The sequence below is a fragment of the Haemorhous mexicanus genome, chromosome Z (genome assembly GCF_027477595.1).
Source record: "Haemorhous mexicanus isolate bHaeMex1 chromosome Z, bHaeMex1.pri, whole genome shotgun sequence".
Lineage (NCBI taxonomy): Eukaryota > Metazoa > Chordata > Aves > Passeriformes > Fringillidae > Haemorhous > Haemorhous mexicanus.
The window spans coordinates 22,270,859-22,298,776 of record NC_082381.1 but is presented as its reverse complement, the minus strand read 5'-3'; the positions used below and the strand labels follow the sequence as shown (position 1 = coordinate 22,298,776).

General features: G+C 48.8%; 1 protein-coding gene, 1 long non-coding RNA gene and 1 pseudogene across 2 annotated transcripts; 2 read left to right on the top strand and 1 right to left on the bottom strand.

Moving 5' to 3' along the window:
• The first annotated feature begins 1,368 nt into the window (after positions 1–1,368).
• Positions 1,369–2,086, top strand: LOC132322462 (heat shock factor protein 5-like). Its single transcript, XM_059836949.1, has 2 exons — positions 1,369–1,844; positions 2,044–2,086. The coding sequence occupies exons 1-2, from the start codon at positions 1,369–1,371 to the stop codon at positions 2,084–2,086; spliced, it is 519 nt and encodes a 172-aa protein (XP_059692932.1).
• Positions 2,087–4,399: 2,313 nt separating this feature from the next.
• On the top strand, positions 4,400–6,381 carry LOC132322276 (uncharacterized). Its single transcript, XR_009485072.1, has 3 exons — positions 4,400–5,029; positions 5,497–5,614; positions 5,992–6,381. It is a non-coding gene; the product is annotated as an uncharacterized LOC132322276 (long non-coding RNA).
• Positions 6,382–15,916: 9,535 nt separating this feature from the next.
• LOC132322461 (E3 ubiquitin-protein ligase BRE1A-like) lies at positions 15,917–27,543 on the bottom strand (annotated as a pseudogene).
• Positions 27,544–27,918: the final 375 nt, after the last annotated feature.

Genomic DNA, 27,918 nt, shown 5'->3' with positions numbered 1-27,918 from the left:
ACGTGCCCTCAAGCTCTGACCCTGGCTCAGGCCAGAGCTGGGAGAAATCAGCCAGCAGAAAGCCACGGGCTCTCCCTGCTGCCAGCAAGGACAGAGCTCGCTGCCAGCCCTGCCCAGGGCTGGGTGCTGCAAACCCCACACAAAGCACACTTTTCTGCCTGGGCGTCTCACCACCCCCAGCCAAGCGCTCACACAACCCAGCACGAGGTGGTGCTTTTTGGAGCCCTCTGCTGCTGCCCCATGGGTATGATCCAGGCAAACATTTATGCACCGTGTTCGAAAAGTTTTCCAAACAGTTGGAGACAACAAAAATATCAAAATTCTGGAAGCTCTCAAGTCCTATCATCTCAGTCTAATCCTGAAAGAAAATCTAAGTTACGTGTCTTTGGAAAAATAGGTATAATTATATTGTGTGAAGAAGACATTTGAAGAAGAATTTAATAGACTCTATTCAGAGCTTGATTTTTCTTACTGGTTATTTGTGCTGGAATTGCCTAGCTAGAAACAGCCAGAATTGCTCTAATAGACTGATTTCTTCCAAGGGTGTAAGAAGGACAGGAAAATACAGGTCAGTCAGCCTTGCCTTCATCCCCTGACAGGGGATGGAGTAACTAATCCTGGAAACCATGCCAGACAAATGGAGAAGTTGATTGGGAGTAATGGTTAACCTACCCAATGCCCGTGACAGGACAGCCAGACTGATGGATATGGGTGGAGCAATGGATGATGTCTACCCCAGCTTCACCCAAGCCTTTGAGACAGCCTCCTACAGCAGCCTTAAACACAAACTGCCAAAATGCCCAGCGAGGAAGGCTGGAAAATGGATGAGGGCTGTCATCAGTGGCACAAAGTAGGGCTGGAGGCAAGTCCCGGGTGCTCTGACCCCCAGGGGCTGATGCTGGGGCAGATACTCTTTAATGTCTTCATTCATGGCCCGCTTGGAGGAGCAGTTTACCCTCAGCAAGTCTGCAGAGAACACAAAAGTGGCAGAAGCAGCTGACAGCCCAAATGCTCCTGCCATCCAGAGGCACTTCGCCAGGCTAAAGAACTGGCCTGAGGGGAATCTGATGGAGTTGAAAGAAGGGAAATGAGAAGTCTTGGACCTGGGAAGGAATAACACTGGGAATCAAGAGGGGCTGGAAAGCGGACATTTTATCTTCCTTGCCTTGGTGCTTAGGGGTTGCATTGCAAAGCAAAGGCAGCAGGATGACTGCAGCCGGAGAAAGAGAGGGTTTGCGGAGCCGAGCCTGGCCGGCCCCGGAGCCGCCCCGCCCGCGCTGTGCCCGAGCCCCGGCTCTGCCGCGCTCGTCCCCGCCAAGTCCGGCCGTTGCGCTGCGGGCGTTGCGGCCACAGTCGGCGATCGACGCCATGGCGGAGCTGCCGCTGCCCGCCGGGCTCCGCGCCAGCACCTTCCCCGCCAAGCTCTGGCGCCTGGCCAACAGTCCCCGCGTCCGCTCCGTGCGCTGGGACAGCCGGGCCACGGGGCTGCTCATCGACCGCTCCCTCTTCGAGCGAGAGCTGCTCAGCTCGGGCGACGCCCAGAGGGGCGGTGGCGATGGGCGGGCCCCGCCGCCGCACACCTTCCGGGCCACGCAGTTCCGCAGCTTCGTGCGGCAGCTCTACCGCTACGGCTTCCTCAAGGTGCCGGGCTGGCTCGGCTCGGCTGCGCCGGGCGATGCTGGGGCCTGGCTCCACTACAGCAACCCCTGCTTTCGCCGCGACCGCCCCAACCTCCTGCTGCGCATCAAGCGCCGCAGCGCTGCCAACAGGCAGCGGCCGGCGGCGGGGCGGGCGGGCCGCCGGTGCCCGCCCTGCGGCTCCCAGCAGCTGCCCGGGGCACCAAGGCAAGGAAGATAAAATGTCCGCTTTCCAGCCCCTCTTGCTTCCCGGTGTTATTCCTTCCCAGGTCCAAGACTTCTCATTTCCCTTCCTTCAACTCCATCAGATTCCCCTCAGGCCAGTTCTTTAGCCTGCCGAAGTCCCTCTGGATGGCAGGAGCATTTGGGCTGTCAGCTGCTTCTGCCACTTTTGTGTTCTCTGCAGACTTGCTGAGGGTAAACTGCTCCTCCAGGCGGGCCATGAATGAGGACATTAAAGAGTATCTGCCCCAGCATCAGCCCCTGGGGGTCAGAGCACCCGGGACTTGCCTCCAGCCCTACTTTGTGCCACTGATGACAGCCCTCATCCATTTTCCAGCCTTCCTCGCTGGGCATTTTGGCAGTTTGTGTTTAAGGCTGCTGTAGGAGGCTGTCTCAAAGGCTTGGGTGAAGCTGGGGTAGACATCATCCATTGCTCCACCCATATCCATCAGTCTGGCTGTCCTGTCACGGGCATTGGGTAGGTTAACCATTACTCCCAATCAACTTCTCCATTTGTCTGGCATGGTTTCCAGGATTAGTTACTCCATCCCCTGTCAGGGGATGAAGGCAAGGCTGACTGACCTGTATTTTCCTGTCCTTCTTACACCCTTGGAAGAAATCAGTCTATTAGAGCAATTCTGGCTGTTTCTAGCTAGGCAATTCCAGCACAAATAACCAGTAAGAAAAATCAAGCTCTGAATAGAGTCTATTAAATTCTTCTTCAAATGTCTTCTTCACACAATATAATTATACCTATTTTTCCAAAGACACGTAACTTAGATTTTCTTTCAGGATTAGACTGAGATGATAGGACTTGAGAGCTTCCAGAATTTTGATATTTTTGTTGTCTCCAACTGTTTGGAAAACTTTTTGAACACGGTGCATAAATGTTTGCCTGGATCATACCCATGGGGCAGCAGCAGAGGGCTCCAAAAAGCACCACCTCGTGCTGGGTTGTGTGAGTGCTTGGCTGGGGGTGGTGAGACGCCCAGGCAGAAGTGTGTGCTTTGTGTGGGGTTTGCAGCACCCAGCCCTGGGCAGGGCTGGCAGCGAGCTCTGTCCTTGCTGGCAGCAGGGAGAGCCCGTGGCTTTCTGCTGGCTGATTTCTCCCAGCTCTGGCCTGAGCCAGGGTCAGAGCTTGAGGGCACGTCCCCTCACTTGGTGTCTTCTGGTTTGCTGTGCTCATGTTTTGTCTCAAAGGTCATTTTGTAAGAGCTTCAGTTTCACCTTGGCCACCTGAATCCTGAGTTTAAAAGGCTCCTCATGTGAACCGTATGGGCAGTGTTCCCTCCTCCGTGCTCCATGTCCTTTGGGAGTGGAGAAGGAGAGTTATCGTATCCCTGATGTGTTTCCAGGAAAATAGTGAGTGATCTTTGGTTTCCTTTCTTTCTGTTTTTCTGCTCAGGACAATGTCAGTGTTGCCCCCGATTCCTCAGGAGGGGAGCCTGTGGACAGAGCTGCAGCAGAGGAAGCTTCATCTGGCACCGAGAGCTGCAGGAACGGTTCCCAGGAGCCCGAGGAGCCTGGTAAGGACAGAGCCCTCACTGGTTTAGAGAGGTGTGAGATGGCTGCTCTGAGCAGGCTTGGTGCTTCTTGGTGCCTTGAGTTCAAATGCTGCACTGGCACAAGCTGCCTTAGCCCTGCCCTCCACGCTTCTCCAGAGGCTCTGGCACTGAGTCCTGTGCCGTGGCAAGAGAGCAGGGAATAAAGCTGACCTTGGGGAAGTTGTGTCACCCTGTTGGGTGTCCCAGCCTTGTGCTGAAATCGGTGGATAAATTTGCTGCAGGCTGACAGGGGAGGCCAGGCTGAGCGACTCCTGAAGGAACAGGGGAAAAGAAGAGCAAAAAGTCAGGCTAGAAGTCCAGATCACTGACTCAGTGTAGTACCAGTCTGCTGGTATTGGTGCTGACCCACCAGAAAGACAAGGAGCAGAACATCAGAGGCCAGCCAAGTGAAACATCACAGTCAGTCCAGTATCAGAAGGGAAAGATGGAATGAGCCCTGATTAGGGAGACCTAAGAGGAGAGAGGGAGCGCTTTGGATCCATTCCTTAGCCAAGCTGGTGCAGCCTGCAGGCCTCGTAGGGAGCTCTGTCCCTCACAGCCCTTCCTGCCAGAGCCGATGGTCGAGTTGGAGCAGCTGCTGCTCGCTGCAGGGGGCAGTTGGTAGATGGCCCTGGTAATGGAGCTGGTTCATGACTCAGCTCCCAGCAGCCCCTCAGCTTCAGGCATTTCAGTGAGGACTGAGGTCTGTCTGTCAGCACAGAGAAAGAACAAGGCTGGGCTTCTTTGTGGCTCCTGGGGCTCTGTGTGTGTTTCAAGCTCTCGTGGGTGCCCTTTGCGCTGCGAGTGCTGAGACTTTATTGAGACCCTTCAGTGTTTTGAAACACACTTTTGAACACTTGGAATGGTCCCTGTTCTTTTAAGGGCAGGCTTCAAATTGCCATGTGAGAGTCTGCCTTTCAGGCCATCTTTGACAGTCCCTGGTAGAAGGGCAATTGCTGTCCAGGGGAAAGGTGCACAAGGGCCAATATTGACTGAGCGTTCCCTTGGCTTCCCAGATGCCATCTGACCAACATCTCCAGGAGGGCTGCCCTGCGTGGCAGGAGGAGACAGAGGAGAGCCCGTGACCATCGGGCAGGTAGAATTCCTCTGTTTGTAAATATGTTTATAGATTTCTATGGTTTTATTTATCAAAGTGTATAGTTCTATTTATAAGTTAGAGTGTTCTGTTTATATGTGCATATATTGATAGATCTGTAGAGTTAAATGGGGATATGTATTCAGTTAGAGAAGTGATAGATTTTATTATAAATTTACACTTAGAGATTTTCAGTGTTAAATTTTTTTTTGTGTAGTGTCCAAAAAAAAAATATAGATGAAGTTTCATTTATAAATGCGTATAGTTACATAGTAGGAGGAATATGAATGCTTAGATGGATAGATTGCTGTTTGTGTAGGCCTAGGCTGCATTTTTAGCTCTTTGCCCCCTCGGCTGCCTTTCTCACCTCTTGCTTTTCCCCCTGTGCCCCCTGTGTCCCCTCTCCCTGTGCTGGGTCCGAGCTGGCGGCCAGGCCGGCCAGAGCAGCACTTCCAGCCCCGGCCGTCCCTGGAGCGGTGGGAGCTGCCGCTGGCCCCAGGCACTGTCCCCTGAGGAGCTGCTGAAGGACGGTGAGACAGAGGGGGCTAAAGGGGGCTGAGGGGGCGGTGGCGCTGAAGGGACGGGGAGCCTGAGCTGCTGCTGGTGCTGAGGGCTGTGGGGCAGCCGAGGCCGATGATGGCACTGAGGTGACAGGGAAGTGGCACAGGCTGAGGGGCTGGCAGGTCTAAGGGGGATGGGATGGGATGGGATGGGATGGGATGGGATGGGATGGGATGGGATGGGATGGGATGGGATGGGATGGGATGGGATGGGATGGGATGGGATGGGATGGGATGGGATGGGATGGGATGGGTCAGTAAGGGACTGAGGGGATGAGAGGACTGAGGGCCTGAAGAAACTGAAGGGGTCTGGGGGTTCAGTGAGAACATGGCGGGGCTGAAGGGATGGATGGAGCCAGCAGGGAGCACAGAGGGCTCCAGGACTGCAGCTCTGCCAGGCCTTGGAACCAATTGCAGAGCTTCCACTTTTTCCCCAGCTGCAAGGAAGACCTCGATGACAGCCAGAGACTGACAGGAGCCAGCAGAGAGAAGCTGAAGGCCAGCAGCAGGAGCAGTGAACGGGGACCTGCTGCTGCCAGCCTGGAGAGAGCTCGGGTGAGGCCACAGGCCCGGGCAGGCAGGGTGGGGCTGAGGGCGGCGTGGGCTGTGGCCGTGGGCACTGCCCGGCGGGGCAGGAGCGGGCCCTGCCCGTGCTGGGGCCGCTCAGCGCAGCTGCCCCGGCCGGCACAGGGGCTGTCCTTGGCCAAGGCAGCTGTGCCGGCAGGGCCCGGCAGCTGTGCCGCCTGTGCCGGGCTGCCGGGGCTGCGGGACGGTCCCGCCGCGGCTGCGCTCACCACACCCTGGCCCACTCGCCTGCTTTTTCTTTCTGACCCTCCTGGGGAGGCTCTGAGATTTCCTCTTCCCTGAGGGAAGTGCAGCTGCTGCCAAGGGAAACGTCCCCGTACTCACTCAGTGTTCCCTTTGCTTGCCAGATGTCCCATCTGCTGTCCCTGTCCAGGAGAGCTGCTCTGCACGGGAGGAGGAGACCAAGGGAGAGGCTTTGAAGATGGGGCAGCTGGGATCCCTCTGCTTGGAGCTCTGTGTAGACATGTCTAGAATTGCACATAGAGATGGATTATCATTTGGATATGTACCTATGGGGCTTGCTATTTGTATAGGAATATTTCTGTATGTATGGTGTTTAGTGATGTATGCTGTGTATATATGTATACATACAGATATGTTTGTAATTACATATATGTATGTGTGTATATATCAATATATAAGTACACATGGCTGTTGTTATATCTTTGTGTTTAGTTCTGTTTCCTATGTATACAGTTGTGTTGCTGTTTATTTCTGTTAATGCAGGTATAGGCATATGGGTCTTTAAACTGTTCTATTGGTATTTGCATAGGTATATATGTCTATTTTTATACTTTTATGTGTATGCATATCTATAGCTGTATATTTGTATTGATGCATTTGTATGGATATTTAGCTTGGCACAGTGATATTTTTCTGTATTTATAGATAGGCTTGTGTTATCTGTTTATATATTTTCTTTATAATATGTAATATTCAATTTATATTTACATTGATATTTTTATCTGTTTGCATATCTCTATGTATTTAGTTACATTTCAACATGTATAGAGTGGTATAGTTGTATAATTCTAACTGTTGTATGTATAATTCTATGAGGTTTTGGTACAGGGCTATTGAGAGGGGAAGTGCATATTTTTGTATTCCTGTCTAGGCTGTATTTCTGTATGTACATTTGTAGTTATATGTAATAAATTCAGTTGTTAATCGCCTAATTGATCTTTGTGTAGAGTGAGTTGTTGTAGAGGTTGGCAATAAATTTAGTTTTGTTAACTGAAGTTAGTATTTGTGTATTTTTACTCAGAGTGGTTGTAATAATCTAATAAATGCCTGGCTTAAACCTAAATTGGGGTTTGTATAGTTCTGTATTGTCAATGCAGGTGTAGCAGTTTGTAATAAATGACATTTTTCAGCTGAAATTGGTTCTCACGTATTTGTGGATCAGCAGTGGGGCTGTGGCAATCTGCAGGAAATGCCATTTGTCAGCTGCGATGGGTGTTGTGTGATTTGTGCTAAATTGGTGTATTTTATTGAATAGTAAAAGAGGCAAAGAGAAATCAAAAGAAAGGAGGAGAAAGAAGTGTGCATGGGTGGTGGGGGGATAGGGAGACAGTGACAGGGCTTTTGTGTGACAGCATTATCACCCATCCAAGGGCCCCAGCCATGTCTCGCTGCTCTCCTCCATCTGCTCTCCTTGGTGGTGAGGGTGCCACACCTCACTGCCACACGTCCCGACGAGTGTGGGATTCCCTGGATTAACAGATGCTTTGGCCAGGTGGGAATGCCCAGGTGCCTCCCTTGCAGAGGGCCAGTTGGACACTGTCCCTTGCTGCACTGGGGGTCTGTGGCATCATGCTGCAGTGCTCTGGTGCAGGGTCTGGGCACCCCTTTGCGGGGCCCTTTGATGGGGCACATCACCCCCTCGGTTGTGGACGAGCTTTCTCCCAGTGAAGGGCCCCACAGCTGGGCTGCTCTGCCCAGCAGAGGATGGGCGGCCACTGCCTCTCACCAGAGGCTTTCCAACACACACCCCAAGCCTCTCTCCCCCCAGGCTTTGCTGCCAGGGTCTGTGTGAACCTGGCAGCTGATAGCCCTGGGGCTCTCATCTTCACCCTGAAGGCATTCAGCTGGTGCTTCCTGAATGCCCCTGAGCTGTTTACTCTATCTCCTCTTCATCAGAGAACCCTGCAGGGCCTCTCAGAGCCCCATTCAGGGTGTGGTGGTCATCTCCACAGCTTTTGTAACACAGTTCTGCTGTAGTAGGCCAAAGTCTTCCCTGAAAATGTTTAAACCACAAAGGATATTCAGTAGTTCAGTCTCTGGCACCGCAGAGGACAAATCTGCCCCCCCTCCCACGGGCAGCTCTTTAGGAAGTGCTCCAAGTGTCCCCCTGAAGCTCATCCCAGAGAGCAGAAGCCAGCAGGGATCCGGAGCCAGCTCCGCTGCCTTTGGCAGCACTTTGGCAAAGGAGCTGCAGCAAGGGGGAGGCATCAGTGACTGTGACTGCTGCAGGCTGGGGATGAAGGAAGGGCCATGGCCACAAGTGCTGAGATGCCCCAAAATCCAGGACCGCTGAGAAGCAACAAAGTCTCACAAGCACTGATATGATGGAAGCCCTTTGCGCAAAGGTCCCTGAAGGAACTGCCAGGGGAGTTGCTGCTAAGATCAGCAGGAGCAGAAGGCAGCAGGATCTGCTCCTTTTCCTGGGTCTGTTTCAGGACACAGGCTCTGATGAGCCCCGGACCAAAGCAATCCCATTCTAAAGAGAGGCTTTGCAGTTGAAGTCCACTTGTGTTTAGGGAAAGAAGTTCAGGGAATGAATGACGCCCGTGCCAAAGCACTGGCAGCTAACTGGGGCTCTGAGAGGCAGAGCCTTTAGAGGGAAAGAGAGATCAGGCACTCACATGCCTGAAACTCCTTCAGCTCGTTTCTTTAAAAAAGAAAGCTGAGGAGGGGCGAATGCAGTCCTTTGAAAAAATATTGTGTCTAACAAGTCCTGAGGGAAAAAAATGTAGGTAACAACTTGGCCTTGTTTTCATAGCCTGTGTCTTCTGCAGAGGAGACATGGCATGTGCAGCTTCCAGGAGCACAAGGCATTGCATGGAACCGTGCACGTGCTCAGCAACTCAACCCCACTGCTGCACTTTGTAAGGACACCAATAGCAGCACTGCTTTTCTACAGAGAAATTCAGGCACAGAGTATAGAATACAGAAGGTCTTTCAGAATGCTACTGGATGTTTGGCCTGACTGAAACCTACAGATGTCAATGTATGTTGTGTTTCTTTGATATTCCTCTGCTAAAGGCAGCAAATACAAATGAGTAAGCATCTCTAAGCTCCTAAGCTGCCTTTCTACACACAAGTGTCTAAAAATGCCTGCAATTGATCTCCTTTGTTCATTCCTTCATCTTATCAAAGAGCACCATGTATGGAACCTCCTTGCACACAGCCACTCCTGGCTTTTGATCTGTGAGCAGCAGGAAAGGCCATGAGTGCTGCAAAATGTTTCCTCCTGCTGCACCCTCCTTGTTGGGTGGAACAGGAGGAGATGGTGCATAAGCCCCCCAGGCAATGGCTTAGAAAAAGATCCATGCAAATACTCTTCCAACTTGGGAGAGTGAAGATGTACAGCAGTCCAAAACCTTCTGCCCACACAGCAGTCATCCCTCAGCTGTGTGCATGCACACCCACCCACTGTGCTTGCTTTTCTCAGCATCTCAAGGCTGCTGGTTCCACTGAATTGGGATGAATTGGGATGAATTGAACTCGGCAGAGCCACCAGTGGGATGTCCAGCTTGTCATGAACACTCACGTGGCAAGGCACTGATGCCTTGTGAAGGCTGACCTAGACCAGAGACTAGAGGGAGCTAAAGAATAAAGTAGGTATTTATTAAGAGGCCTCAAACAGATCCACTTTGGGCAGCACAAGCCAAAATGGCCACAAAAATGGACCACAGGTCATGGGGTCTCATACTTTTATAGGTTTTGGTCCATTGGCATATTGGAGCTAATTGTCCAAGTACAGCTTTAGCCCAGGAAGTCCCATCCTTCTTGTTTCCTCTCTTCAGTCCACTCAACGTTGTTTGTGCTCTTGGGCCTGAGGTCTGGATTGGCTTTCTTTGGTCCCCAGCTGGAGAAGGAATTGTTTTGTCTACCTGTTCTGTGAAGAGAGCTTACAATCCCCTAATATGAAGCCTCGACTTACACACTAAAGCAGAACAGAATCTGAAAAACATAAAAGCTAAAACCTGAGGCACCAGCACAAGACAGAGCTCTCAAATCACTTACATTATCAGATGTGCTTGCATTCCTGCTGGGCCCTGAGGAACTCTTAAAAGCACCAAAGATACAGAAAAGAGGTGGAAAAAATTGGCATCATGCTACTGCTGGTATCCTCATGGAGGAAAATCTGTTGGGTTTCTTAAGGTCACCAAAACTACAAAAGCTGCTCAGCAGCAGCAGCCCAATTTAAAATGGTTTTATTGACTCGGTGAAACTGGAGTGCTAACTGTGGACTGGCATTTGTTAAAATCAACTGCCCAGACTTGGAGTCTTCCCATCTTTTATTTTGAAATATGAGAATATAGCTGATGGGCAGAAAAATAAACAACTCTACATACACATCCCTGCTGGGATTCCCTGAGCTCTGTGGAGCATGATCCAGGCAGGGGCTGCTGCTCCTGCCTGAAACCTCCCCTCCAGCCTCTTCTCTCTGCCAGCCCATCTCTTGGAAAACAGCCCCAATCACCACCTCCTTGAACAAAATGTTCACTTCCAAGTTCCTTTACTGCAGGCAGGTGAGAAAAGTATCCACCCCTTAAACCAACTGCTTTCAGCAGTCACAACCCTGAAATATCAACCTCCTTCCTTAACCTGCCCATGGGCAGCTCCCACCAAGAGGCCTTTTGTCCAAGGATAGCCACAGAAGAGCTTGAGGAGGGAGCAGTTTGGAACACAACTGCTTCAGAGTTTAAACCTGCCTTTATCAAAGGAGCACACACCAACCTGTCCCAAAGGGAAAGCAGGCAGGAAAGAGAAGCTCCTCTCCCACAACAGCAACCTCTGTGCTTCCTTCTCTTCCAGCTGGAGAGTGGAGGCCATGGGCTCCACCTCAGTTTGGGAAGGAACCCTGGGAATTGGCCTGATCTGGGAGGGCAGCAAAAGGAAGTTCCCCAAAAAGTAGGAAAAGATTCTCTGGAAGCATTAGATTATGACAATATTTCTGGAGGAAAGCAAAAAAAAACCCAAAAAAGTAGTTGAGGTATTTCAAAAAGTCCCCAGATGGAAATTTGTGCCCCAACAGGACAACCCCAAAGTCTCTGTGGTGTGTCAGGAAGCTCAGCAATGAACCTGCAAGGCTTGGATAAACATCACTGGTGTCTGTCCCCCAGAGCACAAGCAGCTCCCCAACGAGACTTCCAGACTAAGGGACAAAGCTTCCCCCTTCAGCTCCTCCACAGCAGCTCTAGGGAGTCTCTTTCCTTCTCCGTGAGAGCAAATGCCCAAATCAGGACAGACTAGGAACACGGAAAGGACTAACACTGTAATTAACTTGCACATTGCAACCACAAAAGCTTTCAGAGGCTTTGAAGGACTCAGATTTTCCTGAGCTGCAGCTGAGTAATTTTATTACTGAAAAAAAGTTTTGGGAAAGATTACGTTCAGGGTTCTCTTCTAGCCTCTGCTATGGTCAAATCACAAAAATTTGGTCATTTAAATTCATGATTTGTGCTTTGCAAGAAAACATACTTTCAGGGATAAAAGAATAATATTTCTATGTAACATGCAACAGCAGCCTTATATTTTCCCAGTAGGACGGCTCAGAGTGGAGGTGTGCACACAGACAAGAACAGGCTCTGATGTGGTGTTAACTCTCCTCTCTCTGTTCAGGGCCCATGTGGGGAACAGCCAGCATGCGGTGTGGAACACAGCCAACCTGGGCAACTGCCACCGCCAAAAATACATCTGCACCGATGAGGGGCAAAATGAGGTGACAATCCATCAGCACCAGGACATCCCCCTGCCACAGGGGAGGAGACAGACTCCGCCTTCCTTAACCACCAGCGGGAAAGCAGAGTCTCTCAACACTGCGAGGACCTCGGTGCTGCAAGAGCTGACAGAGCTGGAGAAGCAGATCGAAATCATCAAGCAGGAGCTGCAACTTGCCATGGACAGGAAATCAGAGCTGGAAGAGTATGCACGGACAAACAGAACTGCAGAGCCCTAGGCCAGCATATCTGTGCCCTTGCCCTTTTCTTCCTTTCTCCCCTTCCTCTGGAAAATTTGTAACACACTTTTGTAATGCCAGAAAGGGCTGCAAAAATAAACCAGGCAATAAGCTCTTCAGGAGAGCAGAACTGCAGCAGCCCACAGCCACTGCCACCCTCCTGAGTTCTCCTCCTTTCACAGCAAGTTTCTTCTTCTCCTGAAAAACACCAGCCATTCCCAAGGGACAGGAGAGACAAGGAGCATCCCAATGAGAGTTCCTCGTTTCTCCACTTGACAGTACAGTGAGGTTTTACTTTTTCAGCCTTTTCTGTGCATTATTTAAAAAAAAAAAAACAAAAGAGAAAAAGATACCAAAAAAAGGTTTAACCTGTTCACTGGCAGTATGTCCCTTTGTTGGTACATTTTTGTTGTGTTCTGTGTGGCTCTAGTCTCTGTCCATGTGAAGGCTCCTCACGGATGCCTCTTGATGGCAGGTGCTGTTCTGTGTTGGCAGTCCCTTCCCTCCTGGCACAGGCTCACAAGACAAATCCCTGGTGGCAAACCCACCACGCACCATTCCCTCAGCTCTGTCAGCACAAACGGAGGTGTGGCTGCTCTGAGGCTGTGGTGAAGGAACTCACCCAGCTTAAAATACCTTGGCAAAACCCAACCCATCAGTTCTGTCTGCCTGGGAGCCTAGGCTGGGCTTCCAGCCCCTCCCAGGGAGAAGCCGTGCAAATACTGCACTGACAGGTGAAGGGATGGACTCACAGTGGCACAGGACAAGGATGAGAGGGGAGAGGGGGCACTACTGTAAATCAGTATTTACCTCAAAAAGCAAAATATTTGCCAGTGTGAAACTACTCCCTTAATATTCTCTGTCTTAAGATGACAGTAAGGTCCTTTCTCACAGATGAGGCGACTCAAGGGGCTCTGGACCATGACTTATTCCCATAGCAAGGTCCCATCAAAACCAAAAGGAGTCACCAAAACCACCCTGTGGATGAAGAATGAGAATTGTGGTTTCAGAGGCAATGTACTCAATGGAGCTCTCTCCCTTCTGGGTGATGACGGCAAGGAAGGGTAAGCTGCTCAGCATCTGAATAAACACTGCATCAACCCAACTGACTGTGTTTTTTAAATAGGGTTTCTATCAATTTTTAAAAACCACTTCTCAACACATCCCATATTACGGAGAAAAAGAAAGTTTGCAACGCCGCCTCTTAACTGTGCTCTCCCAGATAAATCACCAAAGTAATTTTTACCCTCCCTGTATCTCGAGGCACCTGCAGGGGTTGCCCGGGGTGTTCTTTATTACTTTTGTTGCCTTTCCTTCCCCTCCCTCTCCCCTTTAGATAATCAGATTTCTAGAAAAATTTCTAGCTTTTTCTTTGTGTAGCATCTGGTACCTCACAACCTCCAACATCACTAGTGTAGAACAGATGAGGATTGTTCTTTTCATTAAAACACAAGGAAAAAAGTATTTCAGTCCAATTTTATAATTATTTTCATCAAGGCTTTTATGGCCTTATCTCCACACACATGAGCCCAGACCGAAAATGTTAATCATACCTTCAACAAAAATGTTGTTCTTCAAAGCTCCAGACACCAAATCCTTCAACAAATCTGACTTCATTTAAAAGCAAAACTAGAAATGGAAACATGTCAACCACCTAATAACTACTGTTCAGCAAGTGTTATTTCTGGTAGTTGTCTGAGGAGCTTCTCCCATGTCAAATGCAAAACAGGGATTGCTCTGAATTACTGCACCACCAGCTGTGCCTTTTCAGAAAAGACCCAAGTGACTGCTGCCTAACAGAGACATATTTTGGCATGTTATTTTCTTGTTCAGCCACTGCTCCAGCCTGATCCCCTGGGGACAGGGGATTGCTGTGGGCTTCTGTGGGACAGGGGACTACCACAGGCACACCAGTGCCTGCCGACTGTGGCACAGGGGAGGATCTGAAGCTGCACGGGAGACTGGAGACAAGGCTCTTCTTTCTTGCCCAAGACACTGAATTTAGAGAATGTTTTCATAAAGAATAACACCACCGCTTCACTTCTTTGCCCCAATACTTACTAGTCCTGAAAAATTTTAACTGTTTCCATCCATTCTGTTTCTCAGTGGTTTAATTAAAAGCACAGAGAAACTCAGTTCTTTCAGAAATCAGCTTGAAATAAGCTATTACTTTAGAACAAAACCAAGCCATTTTTCTTGCTAAGGGAGGACAGGAGGTTCCAAAAACTCCTCTGTGAAACTGATGCAGATTGTTTGAAGCATCCATTTCCTGCCAGGAGCAGAGGGAAGCCAACCCAGGCAGTGTGCACACTGAGTTCAATTTCAGTAGAAAGGGGATACAAGAGAGGCTGGGGATGGACAGAGGGGCTCTGCAGCTCTGCAGGGGCTGTTCAGTTCAGGCTGCTGCTCTCAGCTGTAAAAGGAACTCTTGCTGCTGTAGCAAAGCTGTGTGAAGATGCAGACAGTTTGTTCCTGAGCCAGGTCCTTGTTGAGATGAAGAAGCATTTGTACCCCAAAATCTACCAGCACCATTACCACACCATTCATTAGCCAACTTGCTGCCAGAACCTGTAATCCCGGGAGCAACTTCCAGGGGAAGGGGAGCAGGTTCTACTCTCATTCCTTCTAACAGTTCTTACACTGGGGCAGGAGCTCTCAGCAGCCCAGGTTCCCCTTGGAAAGGCTGTGTTCCTTCTCACTTTTCAGGATTCCTCATCATTTACAAGGCTTTACTCATATATTCTGAATGTTTTCACCAAGATAATGAATAGTGTAAGAGCATGTGATGAATTCCTTTCTCTTTGTACCTGGTATTTCCTGCAGGGAGGGAATGGAGGAAGGCAGGAGATTCCATGCTTCAGGGAAGGGACATCCATGAGACAAACCTCTGACAGGTGCACCTTCCATGCAAGTTAGGTTTACAGGGAAACCACTACACCCTAGGAAGAAATGACACAAATCAACAACTTCCTCTTTTGATTTGAGGAGCAGACTTCCAATGCAGCCTCCAGGTCAGGGAGCACTGAAACTCCAAGCCACATGACATCCCTGACAAAATTCCCAGCAGCCGTGACAAAATGCAGCATCCTGGCGCTCCTGTTGTGTCAGGAATAAGCTGGGGATACAGCCAAAGGGACAAAAGTTGCTCTAGCTGAGCATAGTTTGAAAGGAGAGGAATGAAGAAATCATGTGTCTCTACTGCAGTTTAAAGCTCGTGAGAAACGTTTCCAAGAACTGGACAAAGGATGGGAGAACAGACAGTACCAGAGGCAGCAGTACCAGAAAAATAAACCAAACAAGAGCTTCAGTAAGAATTTGTACATAACAAGGTTAATCTTTGGGGTAAAGTTGCAGCAAAGGAACCACCAAAAGTCCTTTTCTGAGAAGGACAATGACAGCAATGCCTCAGCCTAGGGGAAGGTGAGCACATCAACCAGGGCTCGTCAGTGGAATGCTATTTTCTAAGGGTCTCCAAGATCTCTCCTTTCTCCTCTTCTGGATAGTTAGATGTGTGAGTTTGGGCAAGGGTTTCCTACTGCAGCAGCCCTCAGGGGTTCTTGCCCTGGCTCAGGAAGATACACAGGTACCTAAGGAGTTGCTCCACTGAGTCTACAGATTCAGTTCCTTGGCCTCTCTGGGGCCTGTTAATTGGGAAATTCTTCCCTCCCAGGAGCAGTGCCATTCCTTGATGGGATTTAATTAGCAGAGCCCTCAACTGAAGCTCTCACTGACCTCTGCTGCAGCTCAGCTTCTATCCCACCTAGGCAGCACTTCAGCTGTATGCCCCCACCTTGGCAGTGTGAAAGCAAGGGATGGGAAATTTCCTCTCAGACACAAAGAACACACAAAAACCGAGGGCAAGACCAAAGGCACAAAGCCAAGAAAGGAATCAAGATCCAGAGCTGTCTCTTTCCAGACCCTGAAGGCCCCTCCCAGGAGACACTGCAGCTCAGGAAGCAGAAGCTGATGTAGGGAAGGAGGGAAGGAGGGAAGGAGGGAGGGAGGGAGGGAGGGAAAGGAGGGAAAGGAGGGAGGGAGGGAGGGAGGGAGGCCGGCTCGGCACCAGCGGGGGCTCTGAGAGGGCCTCAGCCGATGTAGATCCTGTGGAACTCGTTGGCCCCAAAGGCAGCATTGCACTTGGGGCGGACACACAGAGACACACCGACACACACCGACACACACAGAGACACACAGAGACACACAGACAGAGACACACACAGACACAGACACAGACACACACACAGACACACACACACACACAGACACAACAGGAAAAGGACTTCCCACTTTTCCTCACCCACCTGCTCTCCATAGCAGTGAACCCCCAGGACATTGTAATGCTCATACAGCAGCCTCAGCTTCCTACAATGACAGGCCCCTTTGAATCCTGATGCATTCCCAGGCTGGTGAGAGGAACACTCCATCCTGGACTGATTCTGGTGAGGACAGGTAATTCTCTTCAGAGCAGCTCCCATGCTGCTATGTTTTGCATTTTGGAGCAAAACACTGTCAGAAACACAGCACTGTTTTAGCTGCTGCTGAGCAGTACTTACACAGCACAAGACCTTCTGTGTCTCATGCTGCCCACCAGCAGGTAGGCTCAGGGTGCCCAAGAAGCTGGGATGCCACACAGCCAGGACAGCTGATCCAGCTGGCCCAAGGGGTGTTCCATACCCTACAGTGCTGTGCTCAGCAATAACAGCTGGTGGAAAGGAGGCAGTGGGAAGATGTTCAGAGCTGCAGCATTTATTAAACAACAAGAAGGCCTGATGAAGCTTTGCCTTCCTGGAGATGGCTCGACTCCTGCCTGCCCCAGGAAATAACCAATTCATTCATTTCTCCTTTTGCTTGTATGGACATCTCTGCTTTAACTGTTCAGCTGCCTTTATTCAGCTCACCTGTTTTCTCACTTTGTCCCTTCCGATTCTTTCCCCTTTCCCTCAGTGGGGGAGAGAACAAACGCTTGTGGGCAGCTGCCTGAAATAGATAACCCACACCTCCATCTCCCCACCAGCTCTCTTGTCCTCTCTCCTGTTTCCCTATTACTTGTGTTCTCAGTGTCAAAACCTCCTCTGCCAGCTCCTCCTTTTCCTCTTTCAGCAGCTTATGGATCTGGTTGGACTTGATACCTTCTGACATCAGCTGGAAGTTGGCATCATCCTTCTCCCGCAGCTGCTGCATCAGGATGTTCTGCTCTTGCATGTCTTCAAAGGCTTGGCCTGTGACATCCATTTCCAGCAGCAGGGCCTCTTCCTCCTGCAAAAGCATCACAGGCTCTGGCCAAACTGTGCCCTGGACCCCCTAGAGTGAGCCTGAACATTTTATTCAGAGACACCAAAGCTAGCGAAGATGGAGGAAGATTCTTGGTGTCAGGGAACACCATTATCCCAACAACCAGGAAAATGAATTCCCTACAAGTCTGCACCACAGCAGAGATACTCTGAGGGTGCAGAGAAAAGATGGTCACCTGTCACTGGTCTGGCAGAATCAGGTTTGACACAGTCCTTGCCAGAGCTGGGCAGAAACCAACACCCAATTCCCAGCAGCTGAACAGCTGTCAGATAACACCAGGCCAAAAATTCTACATGTGGACAGCTCGACAGCTTCCAACTAACAGGCTGCCGAGCTCCTGCAACTCACTTTGGCCACTTCAGCATTGACAAGGTAGAGCAGTTCTGTTCTACAATAACAAGAATCCAAAGTCTGAGAAAGCACACGTCAGTTCATTGGCTTGCCTCTATCCTGCTGAGGTGGTCCTGCTCTCTCATTGGATTGAGCCTTTTTTAGCAGAAGGATTGTACCACTTCCATGCAAACATATTCACTAGATGAACTGAGGAGGTAGTAATTCTTAAAAAGAAATTGTAATCTCTTTCCCTAATGGCTGATAAAGCAAATTCTCTTCTGTGTGCTTCACCAAGGTCACATGTTTAACTGTTTATTTCATGTTTAATTGTTATCAAACATTTCCCACCATGGCCTGCCTGTGATATCCCAGAGCTGAGGCTGGAGGAGGTTATTTTGCTGGTGGTTCTTTTGCTTGCTCAGTTTTCTTCCCCTTTGGTAAACCAGCACCAAGCTCCCATCTCTGGCCAAAACAGATATCAATTCCTTCTCTCTTCCTGGATGTAACCTGAAGGCAGCTCCTCCAGTTGCCCCAGCCAAAAGAGAACTCATCAGGAATTTCTCACCTGCTTAGCCATGGCAAGTTTCTTCTGTAAATATTCAATCTGTTCTTCCACTGCTTGGATCTTGCAGAGGGCATCTTCATCAGCCATCTTCTTACTCTCCTTTTTCTCCTTGTCCTCCAATTCTTTCACCCCCTGCCTCAGTTCTTCAAGCTACAAGAACCAACCAGAAACAACACTAAACACAAGGATATGCCCTGAGCATTGTTCAGAGCCTTTTTTCTCCAAAATTCTCTGAAACGCTCAGGACTGCCTTCAAAGCATGGCAAAAAACCCCAGGTTGTTTTGACAGAGTAGTACAGGCAGATGTACCATTGAGATGGGCTGCAGGCCCAAGATCTTGACTTCCACACCTTTGAAAATTTCACAGCTTCTTTTAACAGACTAGGAACATCAGTCTTCTGCAATTGTACATGGATGGATATGGGCTCAGAGAGCATCTGCTCCTTTAAGGCCATCTGGTCAAGGACCTTCTTCCATACAAGCAGGAGATAACAGGAAAAGGAGGAGGTAAAATAAAACATACAGAGATACAAATTTGGCAGACAAATGGTAAGGGAGGCAGTGATGAGAATGAAACCTGGTCAGTCACACTGACTGATGAGAGCACACAGGAGTGTAAAAACCCTTACTCCATCAAGGTTATCTGAGTGTGGGAGAAGGAGAAAACCCCAAATAAAGTCTACAGAGACACAAACCTGACAAAACAAATACAAAGAGAGGAAGCAAACCTCTCCAGTCACAACAGCTTCCAAGAAACTACAGGAAGCACCTCCAGGAAGGTCAGCTGAGACTTTGTAACTGATGACACTGTAAAGCAGGAATGGCTCCTGAACTGGGACAGCTGTGGCAATCAAGAGCTGCTCAAATCCAGAGCAATGTGCAGGAAAATGGAGACCAAGGATAAACAATTTGGGCTTAGACAGAGAAGGATATAAAAGGAGCCAGTCCCGTGGGAAATATGGGCACTCAGTACACATTTATCTGGCTCAGCCTTGCCCATGATCATCACAGCCTGTCCTGTCCTATCTCCTTGTATCTTTTCCTTACACATTTTCCTAAGTAGCGCCATGTAATTGAACTCTACCCCACGTGTGTGTGCTGCACAGAGGAAGTGCTGCCTATAGGTGAGACCTGCTTGTGAAGAAGGCAAGAGGGGCTTGGAACCACAGGGGTCCCAAAGAGAGGGACATGCTGGAACTGAAGGGAGCTGCAAATGGGTCTGTGCCGATGAACCTAGAGATTGTTGTGTGAGTGTGCCTGCACTAGCAACCAGCCCCTGTTTATCCCCAGACCATTCCAATAGCTAAAAGTGACAGAGCTGAGAAGACAAACAATCCTCAGTTCTGAGGAGAGAAACAACACAGTTCTGCTGCAGAGTACTTGAAAAGAAGTTTAAGTACCACATAAAAAAGAAAAAAGGAAGAGAAATCAGAAATACCTCAGCTTTTGCCTTCTCAGCTGCCATGAGCTGCACTTTGTCTCTCTGCTCTTTGGGGGCAGAGCAATACATACCTAGCAACAGTTTCATCTCCTCCTGGTTCTCCTGGACCTTCCTAGAGAAAGGGAGACAGACCACAGTGAGAACACAGCAGCAAAGCCGCTGTTACACAGCCAGCACCCCAGCCTAGCAATATTCTCTAATCTCCCACATGGATATGGAGTCATCCTTGGGTAATCTTATCCTGCTAATATCAAACAGCAGCTGAATACAGGCTGGAAATAAAACATGTTCAGACACACGGGTTGAAATGCAAGAAGTGAGCTGGAGATGAAATAGGCATCCTAACAATAAGCTACAAACTATCCACCTCTGCTTTGGGAACCATCCACAAGGGGGAACTGCTGTCTCCTCTATTAATAACCTGCTGCTGTGAACTTCTATGCTATTGTTATGACAGCAACAAATCAACATTACTTGACCCACACCGTGAAGTATCTGCTTTGGTAATTCATGCTTTAGGCTACTGCCCTGACCACATCACAATCAGATACAGAGGGTGTCAAGAAACTCTCTTGGTTCCAAACTCCAGTCATGCTGATCCTGGAAAAGCAAGACCACGTGAACACCCCAGGCTTGGGCACTGCTCCCACAGGAAAGGGAGAAACAGCAACTCTTACTTGAGCTCAGCCTTCAGCTGCTGGATCACTTCAGCCTCCTTCTTTCTTCCATCTTCATGCTTCCCTTTCTCCTTCTCTTTGGACTCTCTCTCCTTCTCAGATTCCTTCTGCTTTTCCCACTCTCGTTCCTTTTCCTTCTCTTTCTCTTTTTCTTGTTCTCGCTCCTTCTCCTTTTCCTTCTCTCGCTCCCTCTCTCTTTCCTGTCTCTCCCACTCCCATTCCTCTTCATCTCACCTGGCCTTCATCTCATTAACATCTTCAGAAGCAGCCTTGGGAACAGTCCCTTGGGCAGAAGGATCATCAGGCTCCTGCTTGATCTCTGCAGGTTCCTCCTTTGTGTCTTCAGTGCTGGACTGGGACTGGAGAAGAGCACTGCCACCGCGAGAGCGGATCTGGCCTGGAACAGCAAGAGAGATGACCAAGAAAACAAACCTTTCAGTTCTTAGCCAGGAGTCTTCCTCACCCCCTTCTCCCTTGTCTTCCCAGATCCATGCTTCCATGGCCCCTTTTCATGGAGCACCACACAGCTACAAAGGAGGAGCATTTGTTTGGTCAAAGGAAGCAGCAGAGCGCAGAGCTCCACAGAAAATTTCACTGCATCCTGCACAGCGTATCAGAAGGGTTGGTGCTCCTGGCAAGGGTGACAGCATTCCCCCTTCTCCTAAGCACTTTCTCCTCTTTTTTGGCATCTCCTGCTGTGTTACCTTGCTCAGGTCAGACTGGGCCTCTCTCAGTTTGCGCTTGTATCTCAGCACCTCTCCCTTCAGCTGGTGCTTCTGATTCTGGAGGCTGCTGCTGAGGGGACGCATCTCCCGATTAATGGGGCCTGCAAAAGCAGAAACACCTCTGCAACAAACCACACTTCTGTCAACCTTCTTGAGGACTTTCATGGAGATGGAAAACAAGCTCAGTGACAATGACAAAGAACAAAATAAGACTATCACCATTTTGCCACGTAACAGAGCAACACAAAACATTTGCCGAAGGAAAGTCATGCCAGTTTTATATGCAACCATAATTCTTTGCAAATTCACAAGCCTTAAGTTCCCATATAACATTCTTTTTATGCCCATGATCCTAAGGGAAATGTGGCCTGTTACAAAAAAAATCTGATTTAAATGCAACTTCAGAAGTCATTTATTTCCTCTGATGAAATTTAAGAAATACTGCTTTGCTATCTAGATTGTCCTTACCGACTAGGAAATAAATCTTCCCCCCACAAGTCATTTTTAATAATGCAAAATACCCTGTCATAAACCAAAGCGTTAGCAAAATGTATCTATTATGCAGCATCTTACGAAAGAAGCAGATAACATGGAACTGGCCTCCCGATAAAACAGGTGAAGAGCTTTGTTTGTTGAGATGGGAAGACCTGCTGGAACAAGTATTTAACAGTAACAAAGAATCAACCCATGCATCCCAGTGCACTGTAGCCCCTAATGGACATTGGTGGCTAGGTGGTATTTGTTTTTAGGCACAGCAGAACACCGCCATACCTGCTTGCTCCCTGGCAGCAAGTGTCTGCTCAAACTCTATCCTCAACATCTCATACTCTTTGTGGACTTGTGCCAGGGTGTCCTCCAGCTGAATCACCTCTGTGCGTAGCTTCTTGTGAAGGCTGACCTCATCCCTCTGAGGAGCAAAAAGGAAACAGAACTCGGTGCTTTGAACCTGGAGTATCTCTCACCTCATCAATATCAGGTACCACCAGAGCCTGACTTATTGCCAGCAGCGTCTATTTCCTGAGCATTTGCAGAGGCACACAGAGCCAGCAGTGATGGCTGGGGGCACGACAGAGCTCCCAGGCTGGGGGAGCAGAGGTGTTACCTCCATCGGCTCCACCTGGCGCTGCTGCGTGGCGCGGGTGCCGTGGAGCAGCGTGCGGGCCTCGTCAAGGTGTGCCTTCAGCTGCAGACTCTCCTTGGAGAGAGCAGAAAACTGGGACTGCACGCAGCGGTACTCCGGGCTCTCCTTCACAGCCTCTTCCACTGCCCCTCGCAGCTCATCCTGGGTGGGACACAAGAAAATGCCACAAAAAGGAAAATGATCCCCTTGCCTTTGCATTTGGTTTCTGTCTCTCAAGACGGAACAATAAATCAAGCTGCCACAAGCAAAGACAAAAGTAGAACTTGAATAGCACTGCTGTGAAGTAGGTCCAAGTGATACGACTCAGTACCAACCTTAAAAAGTGTCTGTGTTCTCTTCATGCACTGGGCTGCTTCTCTCGCACAACCATGAGGGAAGTTTTTCACTCTTGGGTCCTGAAATAGTTTCTCTCAAAGATATGAACTTGGGAAACATAATAAATTGTAAACACCCAGATCAGTAAAGATGGACACATAGAAAAGTAGGAGAGAACAGAGAAAATGCACATGCAAGTAGACATTAGGTCAGCCTTCTACCAGTAAAACATAATCACTGAAAGAAAGAGAAATAAAATAAACCCAGAGGTATAGAACTGAACTCCTAGGAGAAAAAGTTAGCAAATTATTGTGACTAGCAGCAGTGAAAGAGACACATATATACATGCATTCAGCTTAAAAGTAACAGCAGGGGAAAAAAACCCCTGTAAGCTAAAGACCACTTCTCCCTAAACAAACTCATGGGGATAAACAGAATTCAGAGGTGCCTCAAGACAGGTTTCAGCATCAGATCTCTGGATTTAAGTTATTGAGACAGACATTTCTTGTAACTGGCACGGACCACTAAGATGACATTTGGATTATTCTCTCCATCATATACTTATTTACCACAGCGTCACAGCTTCTTGTGTTACCACTTTTAAAACATCACAGACTCACAGGCTGTCTCCTATTTATCCATCCCTCACAGTGGGGAAGACAGAAATTCTTTGACTCTTTCAAGAGCCTGTCTCCCCACACAAGTTCCCTGATTGTTTCTGTTCTCTGGTTCCACTTGCACAGGACGTGGGGAAAGTGGAAGAGGGATCACTACTTGTAAAGAGATGAAAACAGTTTTAACCAGATCTGGTTAAATGGACTCCAAGGTCAGAACGGGACACGGGCAGGAAACCATCACAATTTCCAGCACTGGCCACGCGGTGTCACCAACGCACTGAGCTGCAAGTGGAGCCACAGACTCGCTCAATTGTACCTGGAGCAAAGTGGAACACAGCTCAACAGCAGGCTCCGAACAAACGCTGCAATGAGGATTTCTGCAGACACAGCGCTGCAAAGCTGAGGGCAGCCCATCCCACAGAACACCTTCATCCTCACACACCTACACACGTCTCACCTTGAGCTTTTCATTCTGTGTTGTTACTTCCTCAACATCCTGACCTAGTTCCTCCAATACATGAAGGCGATTCCCAGCAAGCTCTTTCTTCTCTTCCAGCTCCGCGTTCATCTCCTCAAACTGTTGGGATAAACTGCTTCTCAATCCTACTCTTAATGTGTCTCCTGAGAGTGCTAATGAACTGTCTGTTCATGCAGTAACAGCAGCTACACCCTGAGCAGTCAGGTAACTTGACTAAGCCAGAAAGAGTCTAATTCCACCAGCTGTTTCTTAAATAGAAAACTCATACACTGACAAAATGGCTTGCCCAGAGTCACCCAGCTTTGTGGCACAGGATCTAAAAATTATACAAAATAAGTATCTAAATTCTGTTCAAACTGTGGCCCTTGTTCTCCTTCCATTTATTCTTCCCCTCGCCCACAACCAAGCTCCTGACCTCACCTTGCGGGCATTGATGGTGATTGTTCCCCCACAGAGGATGCTCCCAGCTCCATACACCTTGTAGTCTTTGGAATTTACCTGCAAAAAATGCAAGACATTTCCTCAAGACCCAATGAAACACTGACAAGACTGATGCAGCAGGTCCAAGACCAAAGAAGGAGCACTGCAGATTCTCAGCTCTCCCAGCAAAGTCCCAGAGAGGATGTCACACAGCAAAGTCCCAGAGAGGATGTCACACACCAGAGTCCAACACTACCCCCACTTCCCAGGGCTCCTGGCCAGCGCTTACTCGCTCCAGGACGTTGGCCAGGTGGCGGCTGAGCCTCTGCTCTCTCTTGTGGATCTTGTCAATGTCCCACTGAAGGTCATCAGTCATGGTCTCCAGGACAGACAACCGGGATTCTGCTGTCTCCACCCTCTCTTGCAGCTTGGAGAACAGCAATCAAAGGAGTGCTTCAGCCAGCACATTGCATGGAGCCAGCTTTTCCTGCCACTGCTCTGGAGTCATTTTTCTCTTACTCATCATGTGCTTTTCATCTTTTGCTGTGGTGACAGACTTTTACGCAATCTGAATTTTACACTGGCTAAATCTCAAGACGGCAACAAAATTAAGACAAAACTGAAAATGGAGAAAGAGCAGGAAGCTGGTAATATCTGGCAGAATACAGAGGCAGCCACCTGATTCAAAGCCTTTTTGGGATTTTAATTTTTTTAATCCCTACGTCCATCTGCTCTACAGAGCACCTAAGTGCTCAGAGGTCTAACACTGTGCAAAACCAGCATAAACACAATTTTTAAATCAACTGAAATCTCTCAAACATATGCTGCTACTAATGGGAATCCTGTAACAGCCAGGATCATCCTGTAACTGATAGCATTACACTGTCAAATTACACAGAGAAACCAAGGAACTGAGAATGACAGGAATGTCACCTCCACTGTTCCAGGTGTCTACACAGCCACCTCAGCATCACGTGCCCCCAGTTTCCCTGCTCTCCCCTCTTCTTTAAAAGTTAAATCCATTCAGTTCCCTGACATACTTCTATCCTTTCCTTTAGTGATGTAACAAGCAAATCAATCTGATTTCTACAGAAAATCTATCTACAGCTCTCCACAGCAACAACCCTTTTCGTAACTTTCAAACCATGCTCTTCCTGTGCCCCTCCAAGAAAATGAAGTGCCTTCCAATCCACGGGAACCATAAATTATGCTAAGCAGGAGCCTAAAGCAGATTTCTTTCTCTCTCCTATTTATACCTCCTGAGACATGATGACTCTGTGCTTCTCCTGAAGAACATCAGCCAGTTCCTGCAGCCGTCCATTCTTGTGTGACAGGTAGGCATTCAGCTCCACTACTGCTTCTTCCATCAGTGAAATATCTGAAAGGTGCACAAAGAAAATTAATGAAAATCAAGCTTTGATTTCTGAACAGCAGGAATTAAACCAATGAAAAATTGTTTTTACTCCTGAACAGCAAAATACAGAGAAATAAGAAAAGAGAAAAGGAGATTTCTGGGTCTAACTTCAGTTTAATTGACCTCTGCCACAGGTGCTTCCTGAGGGCCTGATCTCCACCCACAGAGAGCTTTGACCTGCACTCCATAAGCAAAAGGCTCTGCAGTTTAACAGTGCTACCCTATTTCTCACCCGTGGGCCATCCCCTCACAGCAGAGATCACTTCAGCTGTGTCTGTGCCAGCAACCCAGCATGCCCAGGGACATCCGAATGCTGCCCAGATTCATGCATAAACCTGCTGCAACAGGTGGCCCAGGGTGACACACCAGGCCAACACACCATCACACCATGTGACAACCACAGCACCAGGGTGACAGCTGAAACTAGAGCACCTGAGGACAGGCTCACCTGGCACCAGTGTCAAAGCTACTACCACAAAGTTTTCGACTGCCAGCCAAGGACAGCAACACTTCCCTACAGCAATGCCAGACTTGGTCAGAGGACACAGAAGGCACACCGAGCATGAGCTGATATCCCACCCAAGGTTTCTTTCAAAATATTCAAAATCTAACCTTAAGCTAATGCTGTTTTTTCAACAGCCATCTGAGTCTAAAGTGAATCGGCTACATCAAGTTTTAGAAGAGGGTCATTTGGCCTTCTCTGCAGACTCTGCTCTGTTCAAAACTGACAGCCACACTAAGTACACCACGCCATGAGATGGGTACAGTTTTGCTTAGGACTCAGCGGGAACTGAGCAGCTTGTTCTTCCTGCCCGTCCTACTAAACCGCAAAGGAGAAGGAGTCCACCATCAGTTCACAATGCTGATTTCACTTCTTTACTTGTAAGCGTGAAACCTTTTATGTCGTGGCTGAGGACAGCTGCCTGAGAAGGTTCAGCTGTGCTCTCTGACTTCTCAGACACATGAACACAGTACTGGCAGAAACAAGCTGCTTCTTAGCCCAACATGCTAGGCAGAGCCCTCAGCATTCAAATACAGAGGTAGATACCATGAACTTCTGGCACATGGTCCTTTAGAAGAGGTTTTGATAACAAGAGTTTGGAAAGACAAACCAATTCATTTTGGAAAATACATGCACATGAGAAGGATTAGACCTTAATGTCTACAATGTAGGATCAGGTCTAAGGTGGGGGCAGATAGGCATTCTTAAATACCTGCCATCTTGCTCATACCTCCACTATTCAGCTTGTGAGACAGCACATCCACCTTCTCCTGCAGCTCGTCATACATTGTCACAATCTGGGCAACAGCACGGCAGGAGGACTCCACACCCTCCTGCAGCTGAGATTCTATCTCCTCGCTGGCACTGCTGGCTAGACTGGCCAGGAAGGAGAATGCTGGCTCCAGTCCTTCCCCTGGGAACATAAAAGGGTTAAAAAAAGTGTGTTCTAGAAGGTAGCATATCTCTGCTCTTCACAATCACCAAAAAAGTCTCTGTCAGCCTTTAGAAATGAACATCAGCATTGTCCACAGCGGAAATCCACATTTCCCACTGTCCCCAGACAGGTGCCTCACCTCGTTCCCTCTCATCTTTGCACTCCTGATTACTGTCAGAGTCTGGTTTAGGTTCTGGCACCAGCAGTGCTCTTCTTTCAGACAAAAGGTCTCCAAGACCTTGGTCCAGGTCGAAGCATTTAAGGATGATGCGGATCTTTTCATCCAACTGAATGATGGGACAGGCAAGGCAAGACAAGATAAAGAATGGGTGTGAATAAAAGGAGTGCAGTGGTACAGGGAGACAAGAAAACTCTATATGCAGTAACAGAGGCTGTTATCAACCTGATTCCAGTAGCGGTGGATGATCAGCAGAGAGGCCTCGTGGGTGGCCTGCCGACGCTCCAGCTTCTCAATGTGCTCCTGCAGCTCATCTTCGGTGGCCTGGTGCTGGTCGAGCATCTCCGCCAGCTTCCGATTCTTGGTCTGAAGGGTCCGGATGTCCAGCTCCTCCTGGGCACAGGCACACAGGCCAGGTCACAGAAGGGCTCATCCTGACCCCAGAGACATTTCTGCCTCCAGATGAAAAAACCAAAAGATGGAGTGGGGCTATGCAAGGAAGACATACCGTTTAAGGAACACCACCAAGTTTAATGGTCTCCGCAGTGGTGCCTGAATTTTCAACCCCTGCCTTCTTCTCCGGAGGTGCAGAAGGGCCAGGCTTTCCAGCCGTCCGTTTATTGCCAATTCCAGACATGGTGGCTGAAGTGCACAGATTCCCACCTTCTCCAAGTTCTTCCTGAACATTAAAGAACACTATCCAAAAAAGGCCAAAGACACATCCAAGCGGTCAATTTGATTTGGGGTTTTTTACATGCTGATGCATCACGGTAACAAAGAGCCCAAAACAGAGAAGATCATGGAACTAGAAAGATTTTGAAAAAGATTTGTTGGGAGGAATGGATGTAAAGTGGAAGACAGCTAAGGAGGACTGTAAATGGCTAAAGTGACCTTGCAGCTGGGAATAACCCTGGACAAGTCAGTGATCCTCTGGCACAGGCTGACTTGAAGGGTGCCCACATCTCTAATACTGCACCTCTGCCCAGCTGTTGCTTTGGGGATCCCACAAGGAGCAAGGTAACAGACACAATCTACTCCTTGTCTTCTAACTGGGA